Genomic DNA, 24,658 nt, shown 5'->3' on the forward strand with positions numbered 1-24,658 from the left:
CAAGCTTACTTCTTTCAGCCCATTTTTTTTCTGACAGTCTGAGGCAAGGAGATGATGGTACCCCTACCTACAGAAGCATTTAGAACTTGAAGAACTAAAATTTCAGAATATGTCTGTTCATGTTCTTGGTCATTAACAAAAATATCGCATGGGTGGGAAGCTTTCTTTCTGCCAGGAGCCATTTGGATACTTACAACATCATGAATGTGCCATGTAGAATTATCAACTCACAAATTAACCTGCTATAGATTTGCTGAATTTCAATTCTACCTGTGGCTGCCTTGCCAGTGCCAGACCAAATGAATTCAAGGGCTTATGCAAATTGCAAGTTGAATGTTCCTCACCCTGGCAGTCTGATGCTTCACCTAAGGAAAGCGACCTCTTGAGCTCCCTCGTGTGGTGGGTGAAGGAAACAGCACTAATCCTTGAGCTATTTGGGTTCTAACAAGATGAAGACATTCCTTGCTGTAAGATTGAATTAACAGAGTAGTTCACGGGAGGTTAATTCAAAATCAAGGAAAAGAACTGTGTAACCATAAAAATAGTTTAATGATATTTCACACAATGTTGACTTTAGATGCATCATTCAGACAATGTTAGTACATAATTCCATCTCTAAAGTAGGGTCTGTTGCATTCATCAAGATCTCTCAGCTGGTATTTTATGTGAATTTAACTGCAATGGAGTCATGCAACAATGAAAGATTTGTCAGGGAACCACATGGCTTTTAGGAAAGAAGTTGTTAAAAGCTAGACATAGATGCTAAACGCAATGTGGGAGCAGGTCACCTTGATTTGGCTGATCTGCGTGTCCAGGGTGGATGACGATGCTTCCAAGGCATTGAGTTCATTTTCTTTCTCAGTTATCCAGGCAGACAGGGTCTCAAAATTACTGCCAAAATGATCCCATTTGCTTTTCACCATTTCCATGGTTTTAATACTAAAATTAACCAAATTAAGTAAATAAAATACAGTATTTTAACAGAGAACAGCAGCACATTTTTTTTTCTTCAGTCACCAGGTGAAACTACAGTGAAGGCATCTGACTATCTCTAAGTTGAAACCACAGAACGGAATCCTAATTCACACGCTTGGAGTCTTCCATCTACCTCAGAGAATGAATACTGAGCAAAACCCCGCCTGCGCTCTGCTACAAACAGCACTGAACCCAAGTGTAGCATGGCACTAACTCTGCATGTGACCGGTGGTTGCCATGCCTCATTCGAATAAACTACACCAGAGTAGATGCCCTAGCACAGTTTTGTATGCGCTATTCCTCTGGGCAAGCTCTTCCCTCTCATACAGGAGACACACTGCCAGCATGTTACAATGAAACACACTTAGACAATGCACCTTTGTGATCCAATCCCCAGGCCATCAGGTAGGATCTGTTTTGACCATGGGTGCTAGGACTATGATTTTTTTTAAACTGAAGTGATTCCAACTTCTGATAAATGTCCCCCTGTCCTGATTCCAAAAGGTTTTCAAAAACTTGTGCACGAGTGCTCTGTTTTCAACTGGGGCATTATCTGTAACAGATCTAATCAACAAAACTTCAACTTGTAATATCTACATATTTATGCTCAGTTGAATATGGCTTTCAGTTCAGAGACAGACTAAGAAAGTAATGGTATAATGTTGAGCTGGTCAGACTTTGGGTACAAGGAGAAAGAAGGTCCCTGTTTACCAGAAGGCACTTGAAGACAGAAGCAAAACAGAGCGGCATCATTGATTGTCAGATTAAAGAGGATTGCAGAAACAAATTTATACCCTGTTGTGCCTAATGCAGTACAGGTAATGCAGGCTCTTGTACTGCAAGATTTTTAAAAATAAAGGTTCAAATGGACATTAATAAAAAGGACTTATATATTCTTTTACTATTTCCATAATTTACTCTCAAGTTTTCCAAATTTTGTATAATGAGTTTTTTTACTGTAAAAAGTTATCAAATCTTAAATTGAGGTGATTAAAGTGTCAGTTACAAAGTGTGAATAGTATCAGAAGCTTACATTTCAACGTTGGTCTTAGGCATACCCTGCTTCTCCACAGTATTGTTATGTGTCATTCATATTTTTTTCAAATGAAAAATTGTTAAGCGTATTATGAGGCTATTTTCTAATAAGTTTATATTCTCAAAACTTTATGTATTGTATGTATTACACAATGATCAGTAGGCCAGATTATTTATGGTTTTTTTTTAGAAAGACAATGATAGAATTCTTAAAAATTAGACATGATTCAAGGTAACTTCTGGAAAAGTCATATCAATCAGTGACGTCTGTTTCCTGAGGGCATGGAAACCAGCTCCCCGCGCTTCTCCAAGCTAGGGACCTCTGATCCACGGGATGCCATGTAGGCCTAGAATCTAAAGTCAAAAGCTCTCCCGTCCCCTCCAGCTGAGGAATCCAGAAAGACGTAGTAAAAATGTATGAAACGTTGGGGTACTTTTCTCCCTCTACCAAGTCCGAAGGCCACAGAATTGAAGAGATATGGCTTTCTTATAACATGGCTTCCTACGCTGCAGACACCACACCCCCTCATGACCCCGGCTTGCTTTAATCCTCTGGTTCCCGTATTGATGACACTTTGTGAATTGCGCACCTTCTCCCAGCCATGCTAAAGACAGACACGTGGGATTAAGAGACTGCTTTGGATACAAGACACAGGACAGACTGTGTTAAGCTTTATCTCAGGGAAGTTTAGGACTTTTCAAGCACGTACTCTTCTTCAAGTGTGTCTTCTAATTTTTTTACTTGCTCTTTGATTGACTTAGCCTGCTGTTGCAGCAGCTGCTTATTCTTGGGCCCAAGTGGGATCTCTGAGGCTTCCTTGACAAGATTCTCAGCCTGGACTGCCACGTTCTCCATCCGTTTAGAAAACTCCTGGAAACAAAATGGAATTGTTAGATGAGTGTATTCCTACATGAACTTAGCTCTGCTCTCTGCATATGTGCATGAGCCATGGCACCCGTGAGGCACTGCTGCCAGAAGCCTTCATGGACAACTTCTATGGAGTCCCTTATACAAAAGGGTGTCATGTTGGCATAGAACCCCTGTGTGTCTTTCTGTATGGTTTAAATCGTGTCTGCTTGCACATACAGTGGAAATGGTATACACATAGTTGTTTTCCTACATTGTTGAGACAGTAAGAAAGAAGACCACGTCATTCAGCAGAGATTCATTTAAAGAAAAATACGTGAGATCCACAGATGCATCCATCTACAGACATGGACCATGGAGATACACAGCGCCTGCACGGCAGGTTCTCCCCAGGGGAGACGGTAAAGAGAGGAGGGCTTCGCGCACGCATGCACCTACAGCGGCACACACAGCAAAACTCACTCCGCTAAAACGCCTTCATTTTGCAGTTACGATCAACTACCTTCTCCCTGGCTACATCCTTGTCCCCAAAGCTCCACAAAATAACCTATCCACTCCCCCCTGGTTTTGATTTAGTGCTTAGAATTGCGATCTATCCTAAAATGATTAACTTGTCTACAAATATTTATTACAGGCCAGCTCACAAAGTGTTTAATGATTCAATCACAGAAATAATAAATTCCTAAGACAATAAAGAGAAATGTGTTTATTTAGATACAGAATATCGTAGGCAACACGCAGTATCAGTGGTCCTTGCTAAAAAAATATTTTGTTAAATTTCTCTCTCGAAGCAGATATTAACTGATCTTGGTGCCATTCTATCTTATTTATCAGCCATGCAACTACAACATGAAGGGAACAAAGAATGAACATCCATCCTGGTCTGGAATCCTGGATCTGTCAATCACAAATTGTCTGTCTTTGGTGAATTCGTTTCCAGCTTCTTCGCCTTAAACACAGAAAGGAACGCTTTCCAAGGAAGGAAAGCCTTTCACTCAGAGCTTCCACTAGAAACGTGCCACTCTGGCAGCTTATCATCTGTCAATTTTTATAATTCTTAAATAGAAATAAGGAAATAAATGGCTTATTAAATCCATACACTAATTTTGCATAAACTGTTTTAATATTTAAACTTGTTTTAAGTAGGTCTATTTCTATAGACTATCTTAATTCAAATGTTAATATACGTCAGGCACTGGTCAACTTCAGGTATTGTATGAATTGGTTGGTTAATACACTGAGTTCTTAATGCTAAACGTAACCTGCAGGGATAATATCGAGTAAAGAACATTTGCTTTTATAGCTCACACTTCGTATAAGGCAGTCTTAAATTCTAGTCCTCAACCTTTTGTAGGAATACAGTGTAAACATTTGTAAAAAGTCATTTACAAATTTAAAGAAAAAATGAAATTTTATTTCATTTAAAGCCTCTCTTGGAATAATTATGTAATTTCCTGTGGGCCAGAGCCACTAATTAATACTGTTACTGCCTTGCTTTGAAAGTCTTCTTGTCTTTATGTAAATATCAGTGTGACTATGAAGAAACAGCCTACGATCTGAGAGCATCAAAATGCGCAAGTGCAGCTTCACCTGGTCACATTCATAGTGCTCTAAAACATGACACTTGCTAGCATCCAGCACTAGATTTCGAGTTTAAAGGACATAATGTTACGGCACATGATCAGTCACTGCAGATTTAATTGTAAAGACTGTGAATCCAAGCATCATTTCCTGGAATCAAAAGCGTAAAATAAAGTGTTTGCCCTCTAATATTTTCCTGAACGCAGGGGGAAAAAATACGAAGAAAGCAACACTTAAAACTGCTTCACACTTGGAGCTGTTTGTATGAACTGTTTGAGGAAAGCACCAAGTGGAAGAATCCAGAAGGCAGAGTGCTGTGGATGGAAACAGGCAGAACACTGTGAGATCTTATTCCGGAACCTGAAGAAGGCATTCTGCCGTAGCAGGTTGCATGACCAAGAACTGACTGGCCTTAGACACATCTGCAGTTGACCCCTAGGCTGTCTTCCAGTAGCTGAGTGACTTGAATATCGTAACTTTTCTCATCAGGAAAGTTATGCTTAGGGGGTTGGGGATTAAGCATGATACGGTTATTGAACACTCTGTGATGGCTTTGCAGGCAGAGGACAAGTCACTCAGCATAACCTCTCAAGTGCCAACTGCACTGAGGGCTGTAATCAAAGTGCAGAACAAGCAAAGGAAATGGTTGATGCTAGGCATTTGTGTGTAATATACGCCTTGGTGAATAAACTCAATGTTTGAATGAAAATAGGAGCCAAGGACATGGGCTCTGGACTAGTTCTACCACTTAGCAGCCCAGAAATGTTACATGTTCATCACTGATTGTATGCCTCGTTTGATCGCAGTGATCCAACAAGGTGAGCAGTGGTAGCCATTTCTTGGTATTAGCTTGAGGATTAAAGATGACAAGCATCAAACGATTAAACCAGGATACATTTAATCTTAGTTTATACTATCAGATCAATCCTAAAGCAGGGAAGATCATCAAATAAGGGACGTTTTAATAAGGATTTAAAAGGTTACATTTTTGTTTCATTTATAAGAACTTAAACTGGTCCAGAGAAATGCAGTTAGACACAGACAGTCAAATGCCCCAGACAGAATCTCAACAGAATGTGTGAATGTCTCTGTGTTTATAAAAGACACCTGTACTATTTTAACATGAAATAATTCAAATGGAAACAATGTCCTGTTTCAATGGCTGATGAACATGATACAGAATCAAAAGACTCTGTAGAACCATAGAACCTCACATCTCCTTGGCCGGTCCATGAGTGATATGAGAGAGAAGCGTTTTAGTGGGTTAGAAAAGCATCAACCAAATAAACCAACACCAAAACAGAAGCCCAGCAATGTACGTGCTAGTGGCGAGCACACAGTGGAGGCGTGCAATTCTCATCTTTCTTACACATTGGCTAACCCATTTCTAGGCTGGTTTAGTCTTTGTGTAAATCCTGAACATACAAGAGAAATAAAATACTTCTGACTTACTCCAACAACTCTGAGTGAACGGAAGGGTAGGCTTGTTTGACCTGTTTGAATTCAGTTTCCTTGAAGCCATGGGAAACTCAGTTCTCTATCAGTTGCTCAGTTTTCCCCAGTGACAGCCACTCTTTCAATTTCCCCATCTCTCTGTTATCCTTGAAGCATTTTCATTTGACATGAGCCAACTAACTGCCCGATTTTAGCAGGAATGCTGCGTCATGGGCATTTGTTCTCAGTGTATCAACTGCCACTTTCCACCATCGTTATTCACACCCTAGAATCATACACAGCAACTGTTTACTTGATTCCAATACCCCCCCCGGCTTTTTCTACACCTGGCCAGAAATGCATCTCGGGAAGTCCTTCAGGAGCCCAGTTCCATGCTGCCGTGAGAATTGTTCTGTAGGCCTTTCAGACTGCTGCCAATGTGTTATCTTTCTTTGGCAAATCCATTTCCTTTTATTCTGCTTTACAACACGGAAACTTGCTCCAAACACTACTTTTGTCAGTATCATCTGGCCTCCAAAGTTCATTTAAAAGCACCGTTTCTCACCTATTTTTTTTTTATTTCCTTGGCTCTTGATTTTAAATGCTCATGATGGTTAAATTCCCCAGTGCATTGACATAGCCAGTCATGAATAGATATGTATTGATTGAATGAACAGTAACAACAATAATAATGGAGAAGAAATAGGTGACATTTTATGAGGAATTAGTACCAAAGAATTACGTAGTTTTATATACCTTTGTCTGTTCCAGTTCTGAAGACAGGCTTTCCAAACTGCTGAAACTCAAGAAGCGCTCATGACTGGAGCCTGTTTGGAAAAGGTATCTCACCACCGTCTCTTTGTTTGTTTCAAATCGTTCCCACTTTCTTAACGAAACCTACATGTGAAAAAATAAGCAAGTAAGGTTGCAAATCAGAGTGTGTCAGAAAACACTGTCACATTTCCATTCCTTTGCTAAACTGTCCACTCCCAGAGAACTCTCACTTGAAACACACAGTCAACATTGAACAACATGAGTCCGATGTCACATAGTTTTGATTTGTAAAGACAGAGGCTGTATGAATTACCCATCAACCTGGCAACCCAAAGAACCTGAGGAAATTACTTAAGGGACAAAGTGACAACGGCAAGAAAAGTTCCCAACTTCGGAAAAGGAAGGGGAGAGGAGGGAAGGGCAGGGAGTGGGACGAAGGAGCAGGCTCAGAAAAGAGGAGGCAAATGAGTAGGTGACAAAAGCTGCAAACTGTAAAATCATGTGTCAACATCACAGTGAAAGGTCAAGGTAAAAATATGTGGCTGTTGGACTTCCCGGAAATGGCCATGTTTCCGGACTGAGAAAAGAGTAGATCAAATCCTGGGTCCTTTATTGATCGCCACTGTGTGACATTTGGCTAAAGTCCTCCAAACTCTTCATGTTAAGTATACTCACTTGAGCATCATGTCAAGACAGTACTGACCTTGCAAGGCTGATGCAATGATTCAAGGACATTCTTGATGTAAAGCACCGCGCTGCTGAGGGTCAGACGTGGGAACACACATCGGCTCCTGCTGTTAGCCAGTGTAATCCAGAGAGCAACCTGGCCTCTCCCGGGCTAAGGTGGCCTCTGCCCTGCAGCTCCTACCTGAATGCGGCGCTCCTGCCTCTCCCTGTTCTGTTCCACGTGGTCCAGCGTGCTCTCCAGGTTCCGCAGTTCCTCTTGCCCAGGGCCTGGACGTCCGCCTTCTCCCTCCTGTGCCTGCCCAATCTGCTGCTGCAGCTCTTTCTTCTTAGCTGCAATCCTCTTTGTTTTTTGCTGGAAGCGTTTATTCAACAAATACAAATGTTACTCTCCGAGCAGGGGTCAGTGACAAACACCCACACGTGGAGGGCCTGATGGGTTCCAATGCATGCAACACAGGTCAAAACTGCATTATAAAGTTAAGACCAACAGTGAAACCAGTAATGGGGACTGTATAGGTCAAGATGGACAAGTCATATAAGTATTTTGCTTTTAATATAAGCAACATAAATACTTTGGTTTTATTGCTTTCATTGCATGCACATTCGAAAGACATTTACACTTTGTGTAATAATAAAAAATGGAGCAAAATAATTCATTTCATTGTATTCCTTCTACATGGTATTTTCGGCCTAAAAACAAAGTCCCAACTTTAACTCTTTGGAATTAGGTTATAAAATGTTAAGAGTTTTTTCTCCCTGGGTGTATTTACTGTGACTAATGTGCTAAATATTTGGAAGAAATTATACTGAAAAGATAATTTTTCATGGAAATACAGGGGATTTCAAAATATTCATATAAAATGGAATTCAGAAATATATTTGTTTTACAAAAAAAAAATGTAGAAAGCATGTTTATCAGGACCTTTGAAAAAGATCATCGAAAAGCATAAAGTGAGAACAAACATGAATTTTAAAATTTCTTGCACTAAAATTGTTTATTTTCATTTTTCATGAACTTTAATTCCTTTGTATAACATTTGAACATAACGGTACACAAGTGCTTTACTTACGAATTCCCAAGGTACATTCACTTAAACAAGAATTAATGTGCCGGGATCCCATCTGCATGCTGGTTCAAGTCCCGGATGCTCCACTTCCCTTCCAGCTCCCTGCTTGTGGTCTGGGAAAGCAGTCGAGGACGGCCCAAAGACTTTGGATCCTACACTGCTGTGGAGCCGTGGAAGAGCTTCCTGGCTCCTGGCTTCAGATTGGCTTAGCTCCAGCCATTGTGGCCACTTGAAGAGTGAACCAGCAGATGAAGATCTTTCTGTCTTTCCTTCTCTCTATAAATCTGACTTTCCAATAAAAAAATAAATCTTAAAAAGAAAAAGATCTCCCATCCACTGGTCCATTTCCCAAATGGCCACAATGGGCAGAACTGAGTTGATCTAAAGCCAGGAGCTAAGGAGAGTTCCTTCCAGGTCTCCCTTGCAGGTGCACAGTTCCAAGGTTTTGAGCCATTTTTTGTGGCTTTCCCAGGACACAGGCAGGGAAACAGATGGGAAGCGAGACCTGGGGCACAAACTACTGTCCATATGGGATGCCAGTGCTTGGAAGCGGATGATTAGCCAATTAAGCCATTACGCTGGTCCCATGTTGAGTTTTTAAAGTGATGTTTTCCTCTTATACACATATTTTAAAGTCCACAATAGGATCATCAAGGAATAAATTGATTAAATTGGTTATTATCAATATGTATATACCAGAATCCTCTGCTTCTAGTTAGTCTTCTAAGAGCATGTTCTGCTGAGCAATCTAGTGTTTCAATTAGTAACAAATTCCAGAGCTAAAACCTATTCAAAGTTATAAATTTAAGAGGAAGATCTCAGCATACTGACACAATAGTGACTTCAAAGAAAGAAATTTGTCACTATGCTAATAAATCCATATTATGAAGCACATAAAATTTGTTCACCTTATAAAAATTATTTTTTAGAAAAAAAATTCTATCTCCATGCCTCCCTTCTCTGTTAAATCACTTTTCTCCCCTCAGTACTCCTTGAACCTTTTGCTATTATTGATAACTTTTCTGGGAATTTGTCTTACTGGAAAATCTAAAGTATTTATGAGACAGAACACAGAAGTATCACTTTCTTTTCACCATTCAATCCACTCTTTTTTGTAGCTCTCTTCTCCAAACCCTTAGTCCTATGGATGAAACTCTTCCTTCTGTCTCTTGTTTGGTCATCACCTAATCAACTTCAGCAATAGGCATAGCAGTAAAGAGGCATTTCTACCTGGTGATGAAGAAGTAACTGCTGAGCTTCAAACAGATTTTCTGTGTCTAAGATCTTCTCAGCTTCTTCCTGGACTTCTTTAGAGCCAGAGATTAAGTCTTCAAGGGAACTTCGGACTATTTCTTTATACTGGACACAGTCTCTGAAGTTGCTTAACATCTTTTCAACCTAGATTTTCATGAAGAAAATGCATATCAAATGCTACTTATAGAGCCTTTTTATATTGAGATACAATCGATAAAAACTGTAAATATATATATGCATGTATTTATGTATGGAATACAATGTGATTCTTTGATAAACATATATAAGGAAAATAATTTCTCACATCAAGCTAAAAAAAGCTATCCATCAGCCCCTTTTGTACCTTCGTGCATGTATTCGAGAACACCTAATCTTTATTCTGTTAGCAAAGTTCAAGTTTACAAAACAGTGTTAGTAAGTATCAATATGCTATATTAGATCTTTGGAATTTACTCATAGGATTTTGTTTCCTTTGATCAACACCCCCGTTAATGTAACTGTATATTTTGTAAATATACATATACTCTATCTTAATAAATATCTTTTCTTCTTGCACACATGTTAAGGCTGATCTGATTATTTTTAAACTGCATAATGACTTGTGATTACAAGCCTAATTTGATGTGGTACTTGGGACCCATTAAACACCCATGTGGCTTGACAATCACAAGCAGAAAAATAAAGTGCATATATTGTCGCCAGTATCCAAATAGGAAAAAGCTGAAGAGAAGAATATCTGTGCAAAACCCATTTCTAACATTTTTAACTTGAAGCAAAATTTTTAACATTGTAATTTCTTAGTGGATTCTATTTTTTTTTATAATTTTCCTGAATCTTTTCTTTCTGTTTCTGATTTCACTCCTTTAGTTCTAACAATATCTTTTGTTTTTCAAATTTTGCTTTCCCTACTTTCATCAATTTCACACTTATTGAACATGGCCATAATTTGTCTTCTGCAGAAGCTGGAAGCCTTCTGATTTCTCCTTCCCTATCCTCTCATCCTTTGATCTTCCAGGCTGAGTTTCTGCAAGGCCATGTGCTGATGCCCAAACAGCTGTCAGACCTGTGGAACCTCTCCCTCCAAACCTTAGCAGAAATCCTCAGCTCTGCCAAAGACATGACAACTCAGAGTGAGGGCCGACCCACATCCCTGCCTTCTTACACTGCGCAAGTGCCAACACAGCGCAGACCTTCAGAATCAAGGAGTTCTGTGAGCTTTTCAGAGCCTTCGAATGGGTCATTTTCCCCTCTCACACTTATTCTTGAACCAATTCAAGAAACACTGGCCAATATATACTCTACAACCTGACATGATCTTCCCTTGCACAAATTATACAATACCCAATGAGAAAAGTTATTCTCTCTGAGGGGAGAGAGTCCCTAACAGAAACAAGATAATTAGGATTGCATATTTTAATTTAAAAAAAAAGAATATGGATAAACACTTACATGTCAACAAAAAATTCAACGTGAGTAGCTCACATCTAAAAGAGAAATTCATGGGCATAATGCCTAAATAGACTTTGTAAGTATTAGCTGTTATTGGACATTCATTGTGTTGAAGCATAGTACTGAGTACTTCAAGGTCTTTGTTACAGCTAATCCCTTGGTACTGTCTTTTAGAGTATTTTTAATCCTGTTATAGGCGTAAAGAAATTAAGGGCTGGAGATGTTGAGTAACAAACTCCAGGCTGCTTTTACCTCAAGTTTAACTCTATGTCTTTTTCTTGACCTCCGTGATACCTCTTAAACCAACTGTGAAATAACAATGCTTTTACTAAGAATAAAAAAAAAAAAAGTTTGCATTTGGTAAACTTTCAACTTTTAATATAGGCCATTTAAAATAGGCCACATATCCAATAATGGCACAGACCACAATTTAAACACCGAAGTCATGTTTTCCAACAGCTTCCGTTTCAGTGAAGCACTGTAAGTTTGCCTACGAGATGAGCTGCTCTGCTACGATCAGGGCAGCTTTTCAGAGTCCTTCTCTAGAACTGTTTGCTTCGGGTAAGGAAAGGATGTACCTCCGACAGTAACGCCACCAGAGCCTTGAAGGAGCTGGATAACTTGGCCAGCTCATCCCCTTGTCTTTGTGCTTCTTTCTCAGAGGAAACTTCAGTCAGAATTTTAAGTCTGGATTTTAGCCAGCTGAGTGTCTCGCCTCCTTTGGTAACACCACTTCTGATTTCCTGAAATCAAAGAACTCTGTTGATGAAAAAGTGCCACTATGGTTCCCAAAATTCCAGCAAGAAAGGGCTCAGTGCAAGGAAGTTTGCAAGGTGGAGGCAGGAGAACCAGGCATTGTTTTCCCCATCAAGCGACTCATGTTTTTAGATAGTACACCTCTTTCACAAAAGACTACCAGTACTCAAGTGGAATTTCCCCAATATGGATAATACATTTCCTTGAGCATAACAAAGATGCTTCCATGTGATAGATGAATATTAGATAGCAAAGTTAGAAATTATAACATAGACAAAAATTGTTATCTCATTCTCTGTAAGCTAGAAGAAACATGATAATATAAAAAGAGAACAACAGTTGTTTTTTTTCAGCTTTTAACTTCCATTACTATAAAGTTGGTACATTTAAGTACATAAATAGGGTCCCAGCTCTAACTCAGGAGGGTTTAGCAGCCAAAACAACACGGTGAAGCCTCTGAGGCTTTGGGCCTTATAGGTTTGGCACAGGAGGGAACAGTGTCTGGGGTAGACTACCCTCCCTTTTACTGGTGTGGTTTGCAAGCACATATCCTGCTCCTGAGCTTTTGCAGGACAAACATATACCACCAGAAATTCCTTAGTTCCAAAAGCTAAGTAATCTTCATTCTAAGAAGCATTTTTTTTTCCTACTGTGACAATAACCAATGGCAAATGCAGATATCCTTTCGCATGAATATTGTGACCTTAAGGACCTCTAGCATTTGATGGGGTTCCAGGATTTAATTGAAAGGAATGGATCTCTGAGAATAGGAAGAAAACATCCTTACAACAATTAGATGACTTGCAAGGGTTAAAAAGTCCTGAAAGCAAAAATACGTTCATAACTGCCCAATGTGTCTACAAAATGAAGAGCTTAGATGACAGGAAGAGGAATTGCTGGGGACATTACCCAGAAGGCCCGAGGCTCTGTCACACTGGCAGCAAAATTAAACCATTCACTCTGAGTATGAAACAGAATGGAGGCTGAAAGACCCTTCTAAGCTCTCTCTGGCTTAGCTTTTGCATGGCTGAAAACATTCTACAAAAGCATACAGTGTTCCTATTTTGATGACTATTTTCAGCACTCTGCTTTGTAATCCATCCATGCATGCAATATTCCACTCAGGAATCCCCATTAGCTCATGGTCCATTGGGATCATCACCTAGTCTGACAATTTCTAAGTACTCAAACACTCCACAGAGCAAAACTCTACATAGTTCTTCACAGTAGCACAAAAAAAAAAAAATCATTTAAAAAAAAATTTCAGGGACTTAATTTTTTCTAGAAAATCAAAGACAACCATTAGATTGTCTAACTTTTTTTTATAAGTTATTATGGGAAAATTTCCTCCACTAAACAGAGACCTTGGACTTACGTCTATAGTGTACTTGACCTCTCCATGGTTGGCAGCATGGATGGCTTCACCCTTGATCCCCTTCAACTGCATGTCCTTGGCAGATATCCAAGAGGAGAATTCACTAAACCTAATAGAGCACAAGCATTTTCTTAGCAGAGAGGAAAATACCAGAATGGAAATGGGTTGAATCTTGAAGTCACTCACATACATGGAGCAATTGCTTACACATTTTTTTAAGAAGTGTTCATTTAATTCTTGCTAAGTTATTTGAAGAGACCTTAACTGAAGACAAAGATCTTTCTCAGGTCTTGAGTACCTCCAAGGAAGGAAGGGAGGGAGAGAGGAACCGCTTGAGGTCTGGCCTCATTTGCCCCCACCAAGCTGAGACACTTGCCCAAAGAGGGCAACCTACAGTGGGAGGATGTGAAGAGATCAGAAGAAAGGGGTGGGCCCACGATGGCGCTAGATCTCCCAGAGACCAAGTGCCTCACCAGATGCTGACTGGCCTTCTTCTTTTATTAAATGGATAATTTTTGCATACGAATATGGACAGGATCAGATCATCTGATTATCACTTAGAAAGAAACATATGCTCTTTCTCCTTTGGTCATGTTGTCTGAAATAACAAATGAAGGTAGACGGCCAGGACTACCTGCTTGTGTAGTCCTTCCACTTGTCTGGGTCTTCCATGAGCTTTGCATATGTGCTGTCAATGGCAGCCCGGAGCTCCCTGAGGGATGAGCGGCACCTGCCAGGTGTGTCTCTCACTGGGTCCCGGCCCGGGAGCTTCCCACACAGTTCTTCGATAAGCTGCAACCTTTTCTCACAGAGATGATGAGGACTTTTGTCACTGAAGAATATCTAACGAGCAATAAACATGTTTATAATGCCTGTGAGCATTCATCCAAATACCTTGACACTAAAAAAATAAGGAAGATTTTTGCATAGATTATCATAGTAACTAAGCTACTTTATTCAGACCCAAGCTGTAGTCCCAGATCTTCTGCTTAAGTGACAACATGCCTTTCCCTGACTACACATTTGGTGGCACAAGAGAGACGCACCCTGTGCTCTTTGATGATCTTTTCGCTGCCTTCCTGGGCCACCAGCCTGGTCTCCCGGTCCAGCTCACTTCGGCATTCTTCTAGAGAGGCCAAGAATCGGTTCTTCTCCACATCAATCTTCAGATGAAGCAAATGATAAGGGGCTTCTCCTTGAAGATCCTGAAACCCACAAGAAGATCCAGAACACAGGAGAATGTTCCACCCATTCAATAGGCCCTTTGGAGACAATGCATCGAAGTAGTCTTGTCCACACTCCCCTCTCTCCTAACACTTTCAAGGGGCTGCTGCAGCAATCGCTTCACCCCTTCCTCCCCCGTGGGTCAGCTACGTTCACGGTGATTATTCTATCTGATTCTAATAATACCTTGCACATTAACGTGCCTATGTGGCAGAGTAGAACAGAGACATTCGGGGTAACTGGAGAAGCTATGAGTTGAACCTAGATGCACGCCTTAATGTTATTCACCCTCTCCTTGCCATGTGTCCCTTTTGATTTTTGCAACAACTCTGTGAGGTAGAAAGCACTGATATTGTGCTTACTACACAAAGAGGAGCATAAGGAAATCTTAACATAAAGAAGTAAGAGCGAATGAGGAGCTGACACTTGAAAGCCAGCTGGCCAATGCTATGACCTCTTTCCCTGGTGAACAGATGAGCAAGCAAGCAGCACCTAAACACATAAACTTCGACTTTCTTCTCTGAAATGGATATTGATTCCATCATTACCTTCCACCCTACCATTTATGGACAACTTGCATACCATAGCATTGAGAATCTGCCTTAAAAGGAGGATATTAAGGTAGCTGAAGGGAGAAATAAGGCAGAGCTATAAAGACAACGATACCTTATATCCTAGAGGGTTTAATGTCTAGGTAATAAAGCACTTCTAATTAAGGTCTGTATGCAATAACACGATTATAACATGTTAAGCTACAAAAATATAAACTTGTGTTTGTGAATCCCTGTTTTAATGAAGTACTCACATGTTCAAATGCAGCAACTAAAAAAAAATGTGTTTTTCTTATGCATGTGGTTTTTTATGGATAATACTTTCTTACAATGTTAAGAATTTAAAAATCTGTAAAATAGCACAAGCTGATGAAGACAGTTTTATAACTGCTGATTTTTTGAGCCTTGAAACTTTCCAACGTAACACAAAGGAAATATCACCTCGCAGCAGCACCTGTTCACCCACGGCTGGAGCAGCCCTTCAGTTTATCTCATAGAAGCTGACTCTGTAGATCTTAATTGTGCTGTGGCTGGTTCCAGAATGTAGGTCCAGCCCGCCTTCGTGTCAGTCCTGGCCTCGTGTCCCCCAGCAGACGATCAGAAGACCGAGCCTGTGTGGCTCCTGGTCCCCCACTGCACACAACTGCGGCTTGCTTCTAGTTGCTTTGGCTGCCATTCTAGCACACTCACATCTCTGCCTCTTCACGGTTGCATCTCAGGCGCAGGATTTGGCCCAGCGGTTACGATACCCACGGCCAACATCAAAGTGTCTGGGTTCGATTCCTGTCTCCAGCTACTGATTCTAGCTTCTCAATAGAGTAAATTCTGAGAAGGCATAATAATGATCCAAGTGATTGGGTACGAAAGAATCATGGTTGTTTACTGTTGAATCCTAACCAATAAATGCTTTTCTAACCATTTTCTAAACCAGATAACAAAAACTTTCCTACAAAATCTGTGTGTCTAGCTTTACAATTTCATCTAAAAAGAGTTCACTAAATGTTACTTAGATAAGTCACATGTCATTGCTATTCCTGTAAAAAAAAAAATATTCAAGAAGTGATGCTAGTAAAAAAAATTTACTTGCAGAGTTCTATCACATTTTGTCATGCTGTATTCATTTTTAAATCATGAATGTAGCTACAGCCACTTTTCTATGAATTTCTAACTTTCTCTTACAGTCACCACTCTCTCCCTTCCTTCACGACATGTCTGACTCACCTTCCACTGCTTATGGAGCTTCCGCACAGCCTCCTGCAGGCCCTGCTGCTCCTGCTCGGGCAGGATGTCCGTGAGCTCATCACAGGCTTTCAGGAAGGCATTGAGCACCCTCTGATCCAGCTGGCTGAAAAACTCCTGGCACAGAGCGGCAAGAAACGAGAAGAAGGGCAAGGTAAAAGGGGCGTTAAACATAATCTCACTCCCAGAAAGTTCCGATAGAGAGCTGCTGCCCTCTGTATAACTTTATGAAGCAACTAGATTTGTTTTTCAGAAATAAACTAGAAACAACTATGTTTTTAAATTAAAAATATCAGCATCTTCGAAATTCAGTACTTTTTGTTCTTTAGAGAAAAATAGTCTCAGCTTTCACATTCAAAAGCTCAGGGGTGATCCTAAAACCTTGAACAGGGAAGAAGCCAGCAGTGACACTCACAGAGCCTCATTCCCTAACTGCGATGCTTCCCAAGCCCGGTTGGTTCAATGCGAGCCATCCTGATAGTCGCACATGCATACAGAAGCTATAGACTGCGTGCACCACCCCCAATCTCATACGTTCAAGTCTGACTCCAACAACAGTGGTACTCGGAGATTTAGCCTTTGGGATTTATTACATTTAGTTGAAGTGGGGCTATCATGATGGGACTGATGTTCTTTCAAAAAGAAATTCCAGTAAGCTTGCTATACTTTCTCTCTCTCCCCTCTCTCTCTCTCAGGATCACTTGAGAACACAGGATAAAGTAACCATGTGTAAGTCAGGAAGAGGTCACACTCTAGAGCCATACAATAGTGGAACTTGGAGCGAGGCACTCTGAACTTGGACTCTCTGCCTCCAGACTGTGAAACAACACATTTCTGTTGCCAAATCCACCACTGCGTTTTGTAGCAGCAACCAAAGCAGAACAAGACAATGCTTGCATAAACAGTGAGGTAGCCAATCACACAAAACCTCAGGTGTATACAAAATGAAACAACCGTGATTGAAAACATTAGATGCCATACCAAGACTTATACAAATGCAACGGGATGTTTAGTCCCAGACATGAACTCTCTGGTCAGCTCTGTTAAAATTCATTCACCTTTGAGAGTGTAATTTACACAACTGCTCATTAAAATGTCAGGAAAAACAGCTAAAATGTGTATTAGTGCTGGCCATTTCTTTACATCATTTCATTTATTATGAAGCTTCTCAATCTGAAGCAACTTAAACAAGTATGATAAACATGGATTGGCTTTACAATCCTGGCACAGCACAGCTTGTGTATTTCAGGCATGAGACCTCAAGTGTCTTGATATATCTGTAAAATAAACACAAGGAATATCTTACTAGATGCTATTCTAATTATCTGTTTAAAGGAATAGTGAGTTGCCAATAAAGTCCTAAGCTAAATAATGAATTTCTGTTTTTCTTCCCGTTATTGATTCTGTTTTGTGGCTTTTCATTTAAAGGGATGTATAGCAACTGTGTAAAGGAGACTATCATATCCAGATGTGAGGATACAATGCAGTATGCATCTCTACTTCCAGATCAAAGATGGACTCACAATGAAATTTTTAAACATATTGTGATAACAGGATGCTGGGCTCTGCCACACCTGCAACAATGGACTTACAACTATTTATGAAGAACTATACTATAGTTAACAACATAGGGGGGCCCGGTGCGGTAGCCTAAAGGCTAAAATCCTCCTCTTGCATGTGCTAGGATCCCATATGGGTGCCGGTTCATGTCCCAACAGCCCTGCTTCTCATCCAGCTTCCTGCTTGTGGCCTGGGAGAGCAGTTGAAGATGGCGCAAAGCCTTGGGATCCTGTACCCCTGTGGGAGTCCCAGAAGAAGCTCCTGCCTCCTGACTTCGGTTTGGCTCAGCTCCAGGTATGTAGCCACATAGGGAGTAAATCAGAGGATGGAGGGTATTCCTCTCTCTCTTCTTCTCTGTATATCTGACTTCCAATAAAAATAAATAAATCTTAAACATATATATAGGGAAAATCACTGTGGGGTGAGAGAGGAGTTTAAGAAGGGAATAAGGGAACTCACAGACTCTATGGAACTGTACCATAAGGTAATAATAGCAATAATAATAAAAATAAAATGAATTATTTAGTAATCAAAAAAACTCACCAATTCAGTCATTTATACTATTTTAATTGTCCTTTGCCTCTTGGCTATTCCAGGGGCTAACTAATGGTCCACTCAGGGTGTGTTTAAGCCTCTCAGTTAAGACACAGCCACACGCAGTCCTTATCTTAGTGTCTTCATATTATGCCCAATTCCAGCTCATAAATCCAACATCTTACTGATACAACAGGTACCTGGGACTTGGCCACCCACAAGGGAGATATGGATTGTTCTTGGCTTCCAATTTGTACTTCCAAGCTGGGGCCATTGCAGTCATATGGGAAGTGACCTAGAGGATGAGTCTCTCTCCTTTCTCTCTCTCTCTCTCTGCCTCTCAAATAAATTACTTCTTAAAAATAAAAATGAAAAGAAAAGCCAATGACAAATCAATCAGCTGCTCTCAGAATTCTTTTCGCCATTCCTTCTTTGGGTCTCGTACCTAAAAGGTTCTTCCTTCCCGACTCGTCCCATCTGTCTCCCTCTGCGTTAGACCACAACACTCTGCATCTCCCCATCCAAGACCACTCGGTTCACGCGCTCAGGAGCGAGTGACTCACGGTGTGCCTCTTCAGGAGCTCCTCCGGATCACCTTTCTCCTGCAGGCCCTCCTGTGCCATACGGAGCACCTTCTCCAACTCGGCTCGAGATTCCTCGAACTTCTTCATCAAGCGACTATTGGTTTCCACGTGCTTCTTCCAATCTCCAGTTTTCTTGACCATATTCTTGATGTAAAACAAACATGTGTCCCCTGGTATCCACGGGGGCAAGATGCTAGGATCCCCGTGGATACCCAAGCCCTTACAAAAATGGGTATGTATTTGCACATGACACAGGTACACAGGTAAATCCTCCTGTGCATTTTAAATCACCTCTCAATTACTCCTATCGTTTCAGATCATGAAAATATAAAGTATAAATAGTTGTTATTTGATATTTTATATGGAATAATGGCAAGAAATTTATACTTGTTCCCTATAAATGAATTTAAAACCTTTTCTTCTCTACAAGTAAATCCACAGATGTGGAAGCAACCGTACTGATCAATGGGTGCTGCTTTCTCATTGTTCAAATTGCCATGTGTCAGAGAATATTAATATTTTGTCTTCCAAAAAAAATACTTGGAAGAAAGTTGTCTCATTAGGATGAGTATAATTAGCACTTTTAAATTGGCACTCAAAAATTGTGAAACAATTGGTTTTTCTAAACCAAAGCAAGGAGTTCAGCAAGACAGAGGGCCACATAATGATTACTCATTCTCACTCACAATGCAAGAGAGGAACTTACCTGAAACGCAACATAAAGATCTGCAATCTGTCTTTGCAGCTTTGTCAGATCAAAATGCTTTAACACCTTGCTCGAGGTCACAAAACTTTGAACACTTTGACTGCCTTTCTCAATGCGTGTCAAGGTTTTCTTACAATTATCCTGACAGGCTAACAGTTCCTACAAAGAAAGGAAACCAATAACAACACCATTTACAAGTGAGAATGAGAACAGAAAGTGAGTAGCCTGACGGAACAGCAATAACACCATTATATAGCTTTTATTTTTATAAATCAGGAAAGGAAAACCAAAAGTAGGAAGAGAGAGTTCCATAGCACTTACTTTTAAGCAACTTGCATGTAAAGCATTTAAATGCCATAATGCGTATTTTTGAGATTTTAAATATTTTATGGACATTTCTTTGAGATTAAATGAAACAGCATCGCAATTGCTACTAATCCAATGTGTGTGTTCTTCCAGTCAGGTCAATGACAGGCTTTAGGATTTACTGGGAGAACATCTATGAAGCCCATCTAGACGTTTGTTTATAATTGATTTATCTACTTGAAAGTTACAGAGTGAGAGAAAAGAAATCTCTCCTCCACTATTTCTCTCTCCAGATGCTTGCAACAGCCAGGGTTACACCAGACCGGATCCAGGCGCCTAGAACTCAATTTGGATCTTTTTTTTTTTATGGGTGGCAAAGACCCAAATACTTGAATTCATCACTTGTCGTCTCCCATGACATGCATTAGCAGAAAGCTGGAACAGGAAGTAGGGATGGGACTTGAACATAAGCATCCAGCTATGCGAGACAGAGATTGCAAGCAACATCTGAACTGTTGTTCCAAATGCCTGCATGCAATCTAGATGCAAATATTAAGAGCATTTGTTTATTTTGTTTTGGCAAAAGAGTATAAAGGCACATCTTTTCTTTTTAAAGATAAGAGAGAAGGTTGAAATATGTTACAAAATGTGAGTTTTGCTAATAAAAATGTTCAAATTGTTTTAATTATGAACATATTATCTGGCAATGATAGTAATTTACAGAAATTTTTGACTAGAGAAAGTGGCATGTTTTCAAAATGCAAGAAAAATTGTATCCAATATTATGAGAATTATTTCTTAGTATAATCATTCAGATCTCAATGGGAGAATAACAATTGTGCTTGGCGTACAGCATAAAGTTTATCCACTTCTGTTCTTAAAATAGGAAGTCAAAGCTAATCAAGCCTTTGTAATTTGCTTAAGATTTGAAGATTTGTCGCATCTCAGACACTCTCTGTTCTGTGTACCAAGAGATGTGGTCTTTCTTCCACAATCTACTGCAAGCAATGCAGGAACAAATCCTTTGTGTGTTCACTTTACCCTCCTCTGATAGGTGGGTTTTTATAACACACCAGCTAAAAATGTCAGTCAGTGGCCAACCTCAATAGGAGACTGCTCTCTCTATAGTTCTTACTGAAAATTAAAGAGTAATGTTGTTTAAACAGACCCCTCTCTGGAGACAAAACAAAAGGTGTTGGGGCAGGTGTTTGGTGCCTGGGACCTGGGCATCCCATATCACAATGCCCAGTAGAAGTCTCAACGCTTCCATTTGAGATGCAGAAGAGTTCTGCTACTGCACACCCTGACAGGCAGCAGGAGTTTCTGCCCTTCATTTGTGCTCCTGCTCACTCAGATGTGTGTTCCTGACTTCCATAAAAGACGCCTGTATGCAGTTCTAAGTCCGTGGTTTTGACCTGGTTCAACATGTTGTAGGAATTTGGAGAATGAACCAGTAGGTGGGAGATACCTGCATCCTTGCTTTTCCAATAAAATGAAAATAATTTTAAAAATCTCTTATTGTAGATAGTAGATGGAAATGGAATGCAATTACTTCTTTTTCCATCATGAATCTCTAAATGTACATGCAACAGATTTCTTTTTGTGATGGCAAGAAATGAAGGGATGAAGTGACATAGAGCTTTTTAAAGTGAAATTAATCCTTTCAGAAATTAAGGACGTAACAGGTGACACCTAAAGACAGAAGTAGGAAGCGGTACTGAGTGGTTTCTACAAAAAACAAAAAACAAACAAACAAACAAAAATATATATATATATATATATAGAGAGAGAGAGAGAGGCAGTTTGAAGAGAGGGAAAACCACCAATGTGCGTGTGTGTGTGTGTGTGTGTCTTCTATTCATTTAAAGATGCAAATGAAAATTCATACCTTCACAGACTTTGATGCTAAAAAATTTATTCCTAGAGTCAAGGACAGAAAGTTGCTATGTGAGAATACATAAATATAGAGCAGAGGACAATGGCAGGCCTTCTCTTGCGTGTATCCTTTCAGTTTCAAGAAAGCAGTGACTCTGTTGCTAACTGGTGCTCTTTATTTGCACGGAGACATCCTGCACACCTTACCTTTTGAACTTGGAGTTCAGAGTGAATGTGCAGAATAGCTGCTCAATACAACTTGTTGCGTACTGCCAGCTCAGAACACTGCTTTGTTCACGGGACAAACGCTTCATACCAACGGGCCGTGCCAAATTCTGCTGAAGTCCTTGAATTTCTTAATGAGCTAATTAATGCCTGTCTCTAATGAACCCAGCTTGCAGCTCAGAATTCAGGTCAGCTGCTCATTGGATACAGCTCAAATCCCTTCCACCAACATTGGATAGGTTTGCATCCTTGGGCAAGATGCATAATTTTATTTCTTTTATTATCAACACTGTATTATTCTAGAAAAGAGTCTCACATCCTAACTTAATTTCTATTTGGTCTCTCTCTTATGTACTTTAAAATAACTGTGTTTCCTGAAGGCTATTTTTCTTACCTGATGTTTTTGTTTAAAAAGAGCACTAGATTGTGCCTCATGCTCTAGCACTGCCATAATATCATTGATTTTTCCAAGTGAGTCATAAAAGGACGTCATCTGCTTCTCTAATTCTTCCAACGGCACCAACAGCTGCTGAGACTCATAAAGGAGTGGGGAGGAACATTCTTTGATCTTTAAAAACACAAAGACAAAACTCCCGTGAAAAAGCATGCCGTGTCATAGGCTCTGGCACTGTTCACAGCTCTTAGAAACACTCTCTCTAGGGCTGTGGTCATTCAGTGCTTACAAATACCCACCGACGTTTCAAAATATGTCCTGCATATTGTGAACTGCTGCCATCAAAGCAAGTACTACTAGCCAGAGAAGTGGCTACTAGTTTTTTTTTTTTCCACATGAAAGTTCATCCAAATTGTCCATATTGATAGAACCTTCTCACCTGAATAATGGCAGTTGGAAGGGCAGGTGGCATCAAATTCCACTTCATAAACCATGGAACTCATGTGTACTTTGGCCTTGAACTCTAAGGTAATAGTGTAATAAACTGCTATTTCATTACCTAGACTATCCCACTCTTTCTGCATTATTTTCATAAGTTCTCCTGCTTGAACCTTGACTCTTGACAAACTTAGAAGCCTCTGACTTACTCTCTCACACAGGCCTAATGCTTTCCTATCTGCCACCAACTTAACAAGTTACCAAGCGCTGATGTCAGATGCCAATTTATCCATGAAGAGCCCATGCTTACGAATACCTGCTTCATCTAAATTGGCTCAGCTCTCATCTACCACTGACTTTTAAAAATGGTATCAGTTCATATGCCTGCATTAGTCTCATGATGCACTAATAAGGTGGAATCCAAAAGCTTCATAAAGTGGCTACATTTTCACGTTTGTCCAGGACCTTATAATTCCCCAATGTGCCTTATAGTTCACCACCTGCTTTATTTTCCTTAGGATTATTATTACTTTCAAAGAACCAAGAAAACAATTAATCAGTATTTTATTAAAGTTCTTTGTTTTTCATAAAATATGAAAACAATAACATATTCAATGCATATTATATAGCAGTTGTATAAGTGATATATATGAAGATGTTACATCAAACATATTTAAATAAATATATATGAAGAAAATGATACATTAAATGTATTCAATATGTGAAGACAACAATATATTATATATCACTTATATAAGTGATATTCTGAAAATACTTCTTGAAGAAAGTGCGAGGTGATAATTTGTTAGATTGTATGGAAGTACGCACACAGAAATACTGTCATGTTGCAGGATATGCTCCCTAAAGGTCAGACTTAGCCAAACCAACTGCATGCCTTCTACTGCAATAGACATCGGCTAAAATCATCCCGGTGAAAACCAGCAAGGCCTACTAGTGCATACACATGCAGTGTGCTTTACTGAACCTCCCCGAGCACAATTGAGAATCGACCCAAACGCCACGACTGAAACACTAGTCAGAAAGCATGGCGACCCTTGCAAGGCACATTGGCTTTCTCAGGGTTTGCCCTGAACAAGTGAATCTGGCTCAACCAGCGTTCTGTAAGCGTAGTTCCAGCCCTGAAGGCTGCAGGGAGGCGGTCAAATGGAAAACCTGGGCTTCAAAGCAAAACCATCACTTGTGAATGTCACTGGATGGCCACATCTACCACTGTTGTGAATTACCATGAAATAAAGAAGACTCTAATTTGAGTATTCAATGAATTGTGAGTGAGCAGCCTAATACCTTACTAAGCTGACAAAGTTTTTTTTCACTTTTACATGAACATGAGTCTTCCTATTCTTCGTCTGTATTTTTTCCTATTTCGTTCTCATCAGTTCCTCCTTGTTGTCATAAATGTTAACCACTCTTTTCTACCTCTCCATAATGTCTGCTAGGTTATTTCTGCCTTTTTCTTTGCTTGCCACTTGTATGTTCCAAAATGTTTCCATTAGTTATGTAATGGATTTTTTTAAAGTGAATTGCCCAATATAAGAGGACATTGCAAATGATGTCATCAATCCAACCAAAATATAGAAAAAGATAAAAGAGCTCAAGGAAATGCCAAAGCTCTTACAAAAATAAAAAGAAAAACCTTCAAAAAGAATAGGAAATACCTATGGCTAGCTCTTACATCCATCCAATATCCTAGATAGAGGTGGCATAAATGTGTATGTTCTAAGGCCCTGAGACCAGCTATGTGAGATG

At 39.9% G+C, this 24,658-nt stretch overlaps 1 protein-coding gene across 1 annotated transcript in view; it reads right to left on the reverse strand.

Moving 5' to 3' along the window:
- Nucleotides 1-24,658, reverse strand: part of SYNE1 (spectrin repeat containing nuclear envelope protein 1) — a 444,597-nt gene that overhangs the window by 269,068 nt on the left and 150,871 nt on the right. The window contains exons 22-34 of the mRNA XM_040965176.1: nt 22,454-22,627; nt 19,654-19,812; nt 18,927-19,091; nt 16,252-16,386; nt 14,302-14,460; nt 13,890-14,098; nt 13,256-13,364; nt 11,703-11,867; nt 9,652-9,819; nt 7,536-7,706; nt 6,650-6,790; nt 2,721-2,881; nt 789-939 (exon numbers count right to left, since the gene is read on the reverse strand). Coding sequence (XP_040821110.1) covers nt 789-939; nt 2,721-2,881; nt 6,650-6,790; nt 7,536-7,706; nt 9,652-9,819; nt 11,703-11,867; nt 13,256-13,364; nt 13,890-14,098; nt 14,302-14,460; nt 16,252-16,386; nt 18,927-19,091; nt 19,654-19,812; nt 22,454-22,627 — 2,067 coding nt within the window. The remainder of the gene's footprint in view (nt 1-788; nt 940-2,720; nt 2,882-6,649; nt 6,791-7,535; nt 7,707-9,651; nt 9,820-11,702; nt 11,868-13,255; nt 13,365-13,889; nt 14,099-14,301; nt 14,461-16,251; nt 16,387-18,926; nt 19,092-19,653; nt 19,813-22,453; nt 22,628-24,658) is intronic.

The sequence above is a fragment of the Ochotona curzoniae genome, unplaced genomic scaffold (assembly GCF_017591425.1).
Source record: "Ochotona curzoniae isolate NIBS_2020 unplaced genomic scaffold, NIBS_Ocur_1.0 scaffold_3890, whole genome shotgun sequence".
NCBI lineage: Eukaryota > Metazoa > Chordata > Mammalia > Lagomorpha > Ochotonidae > Ochotona > Ochotona curzoniae.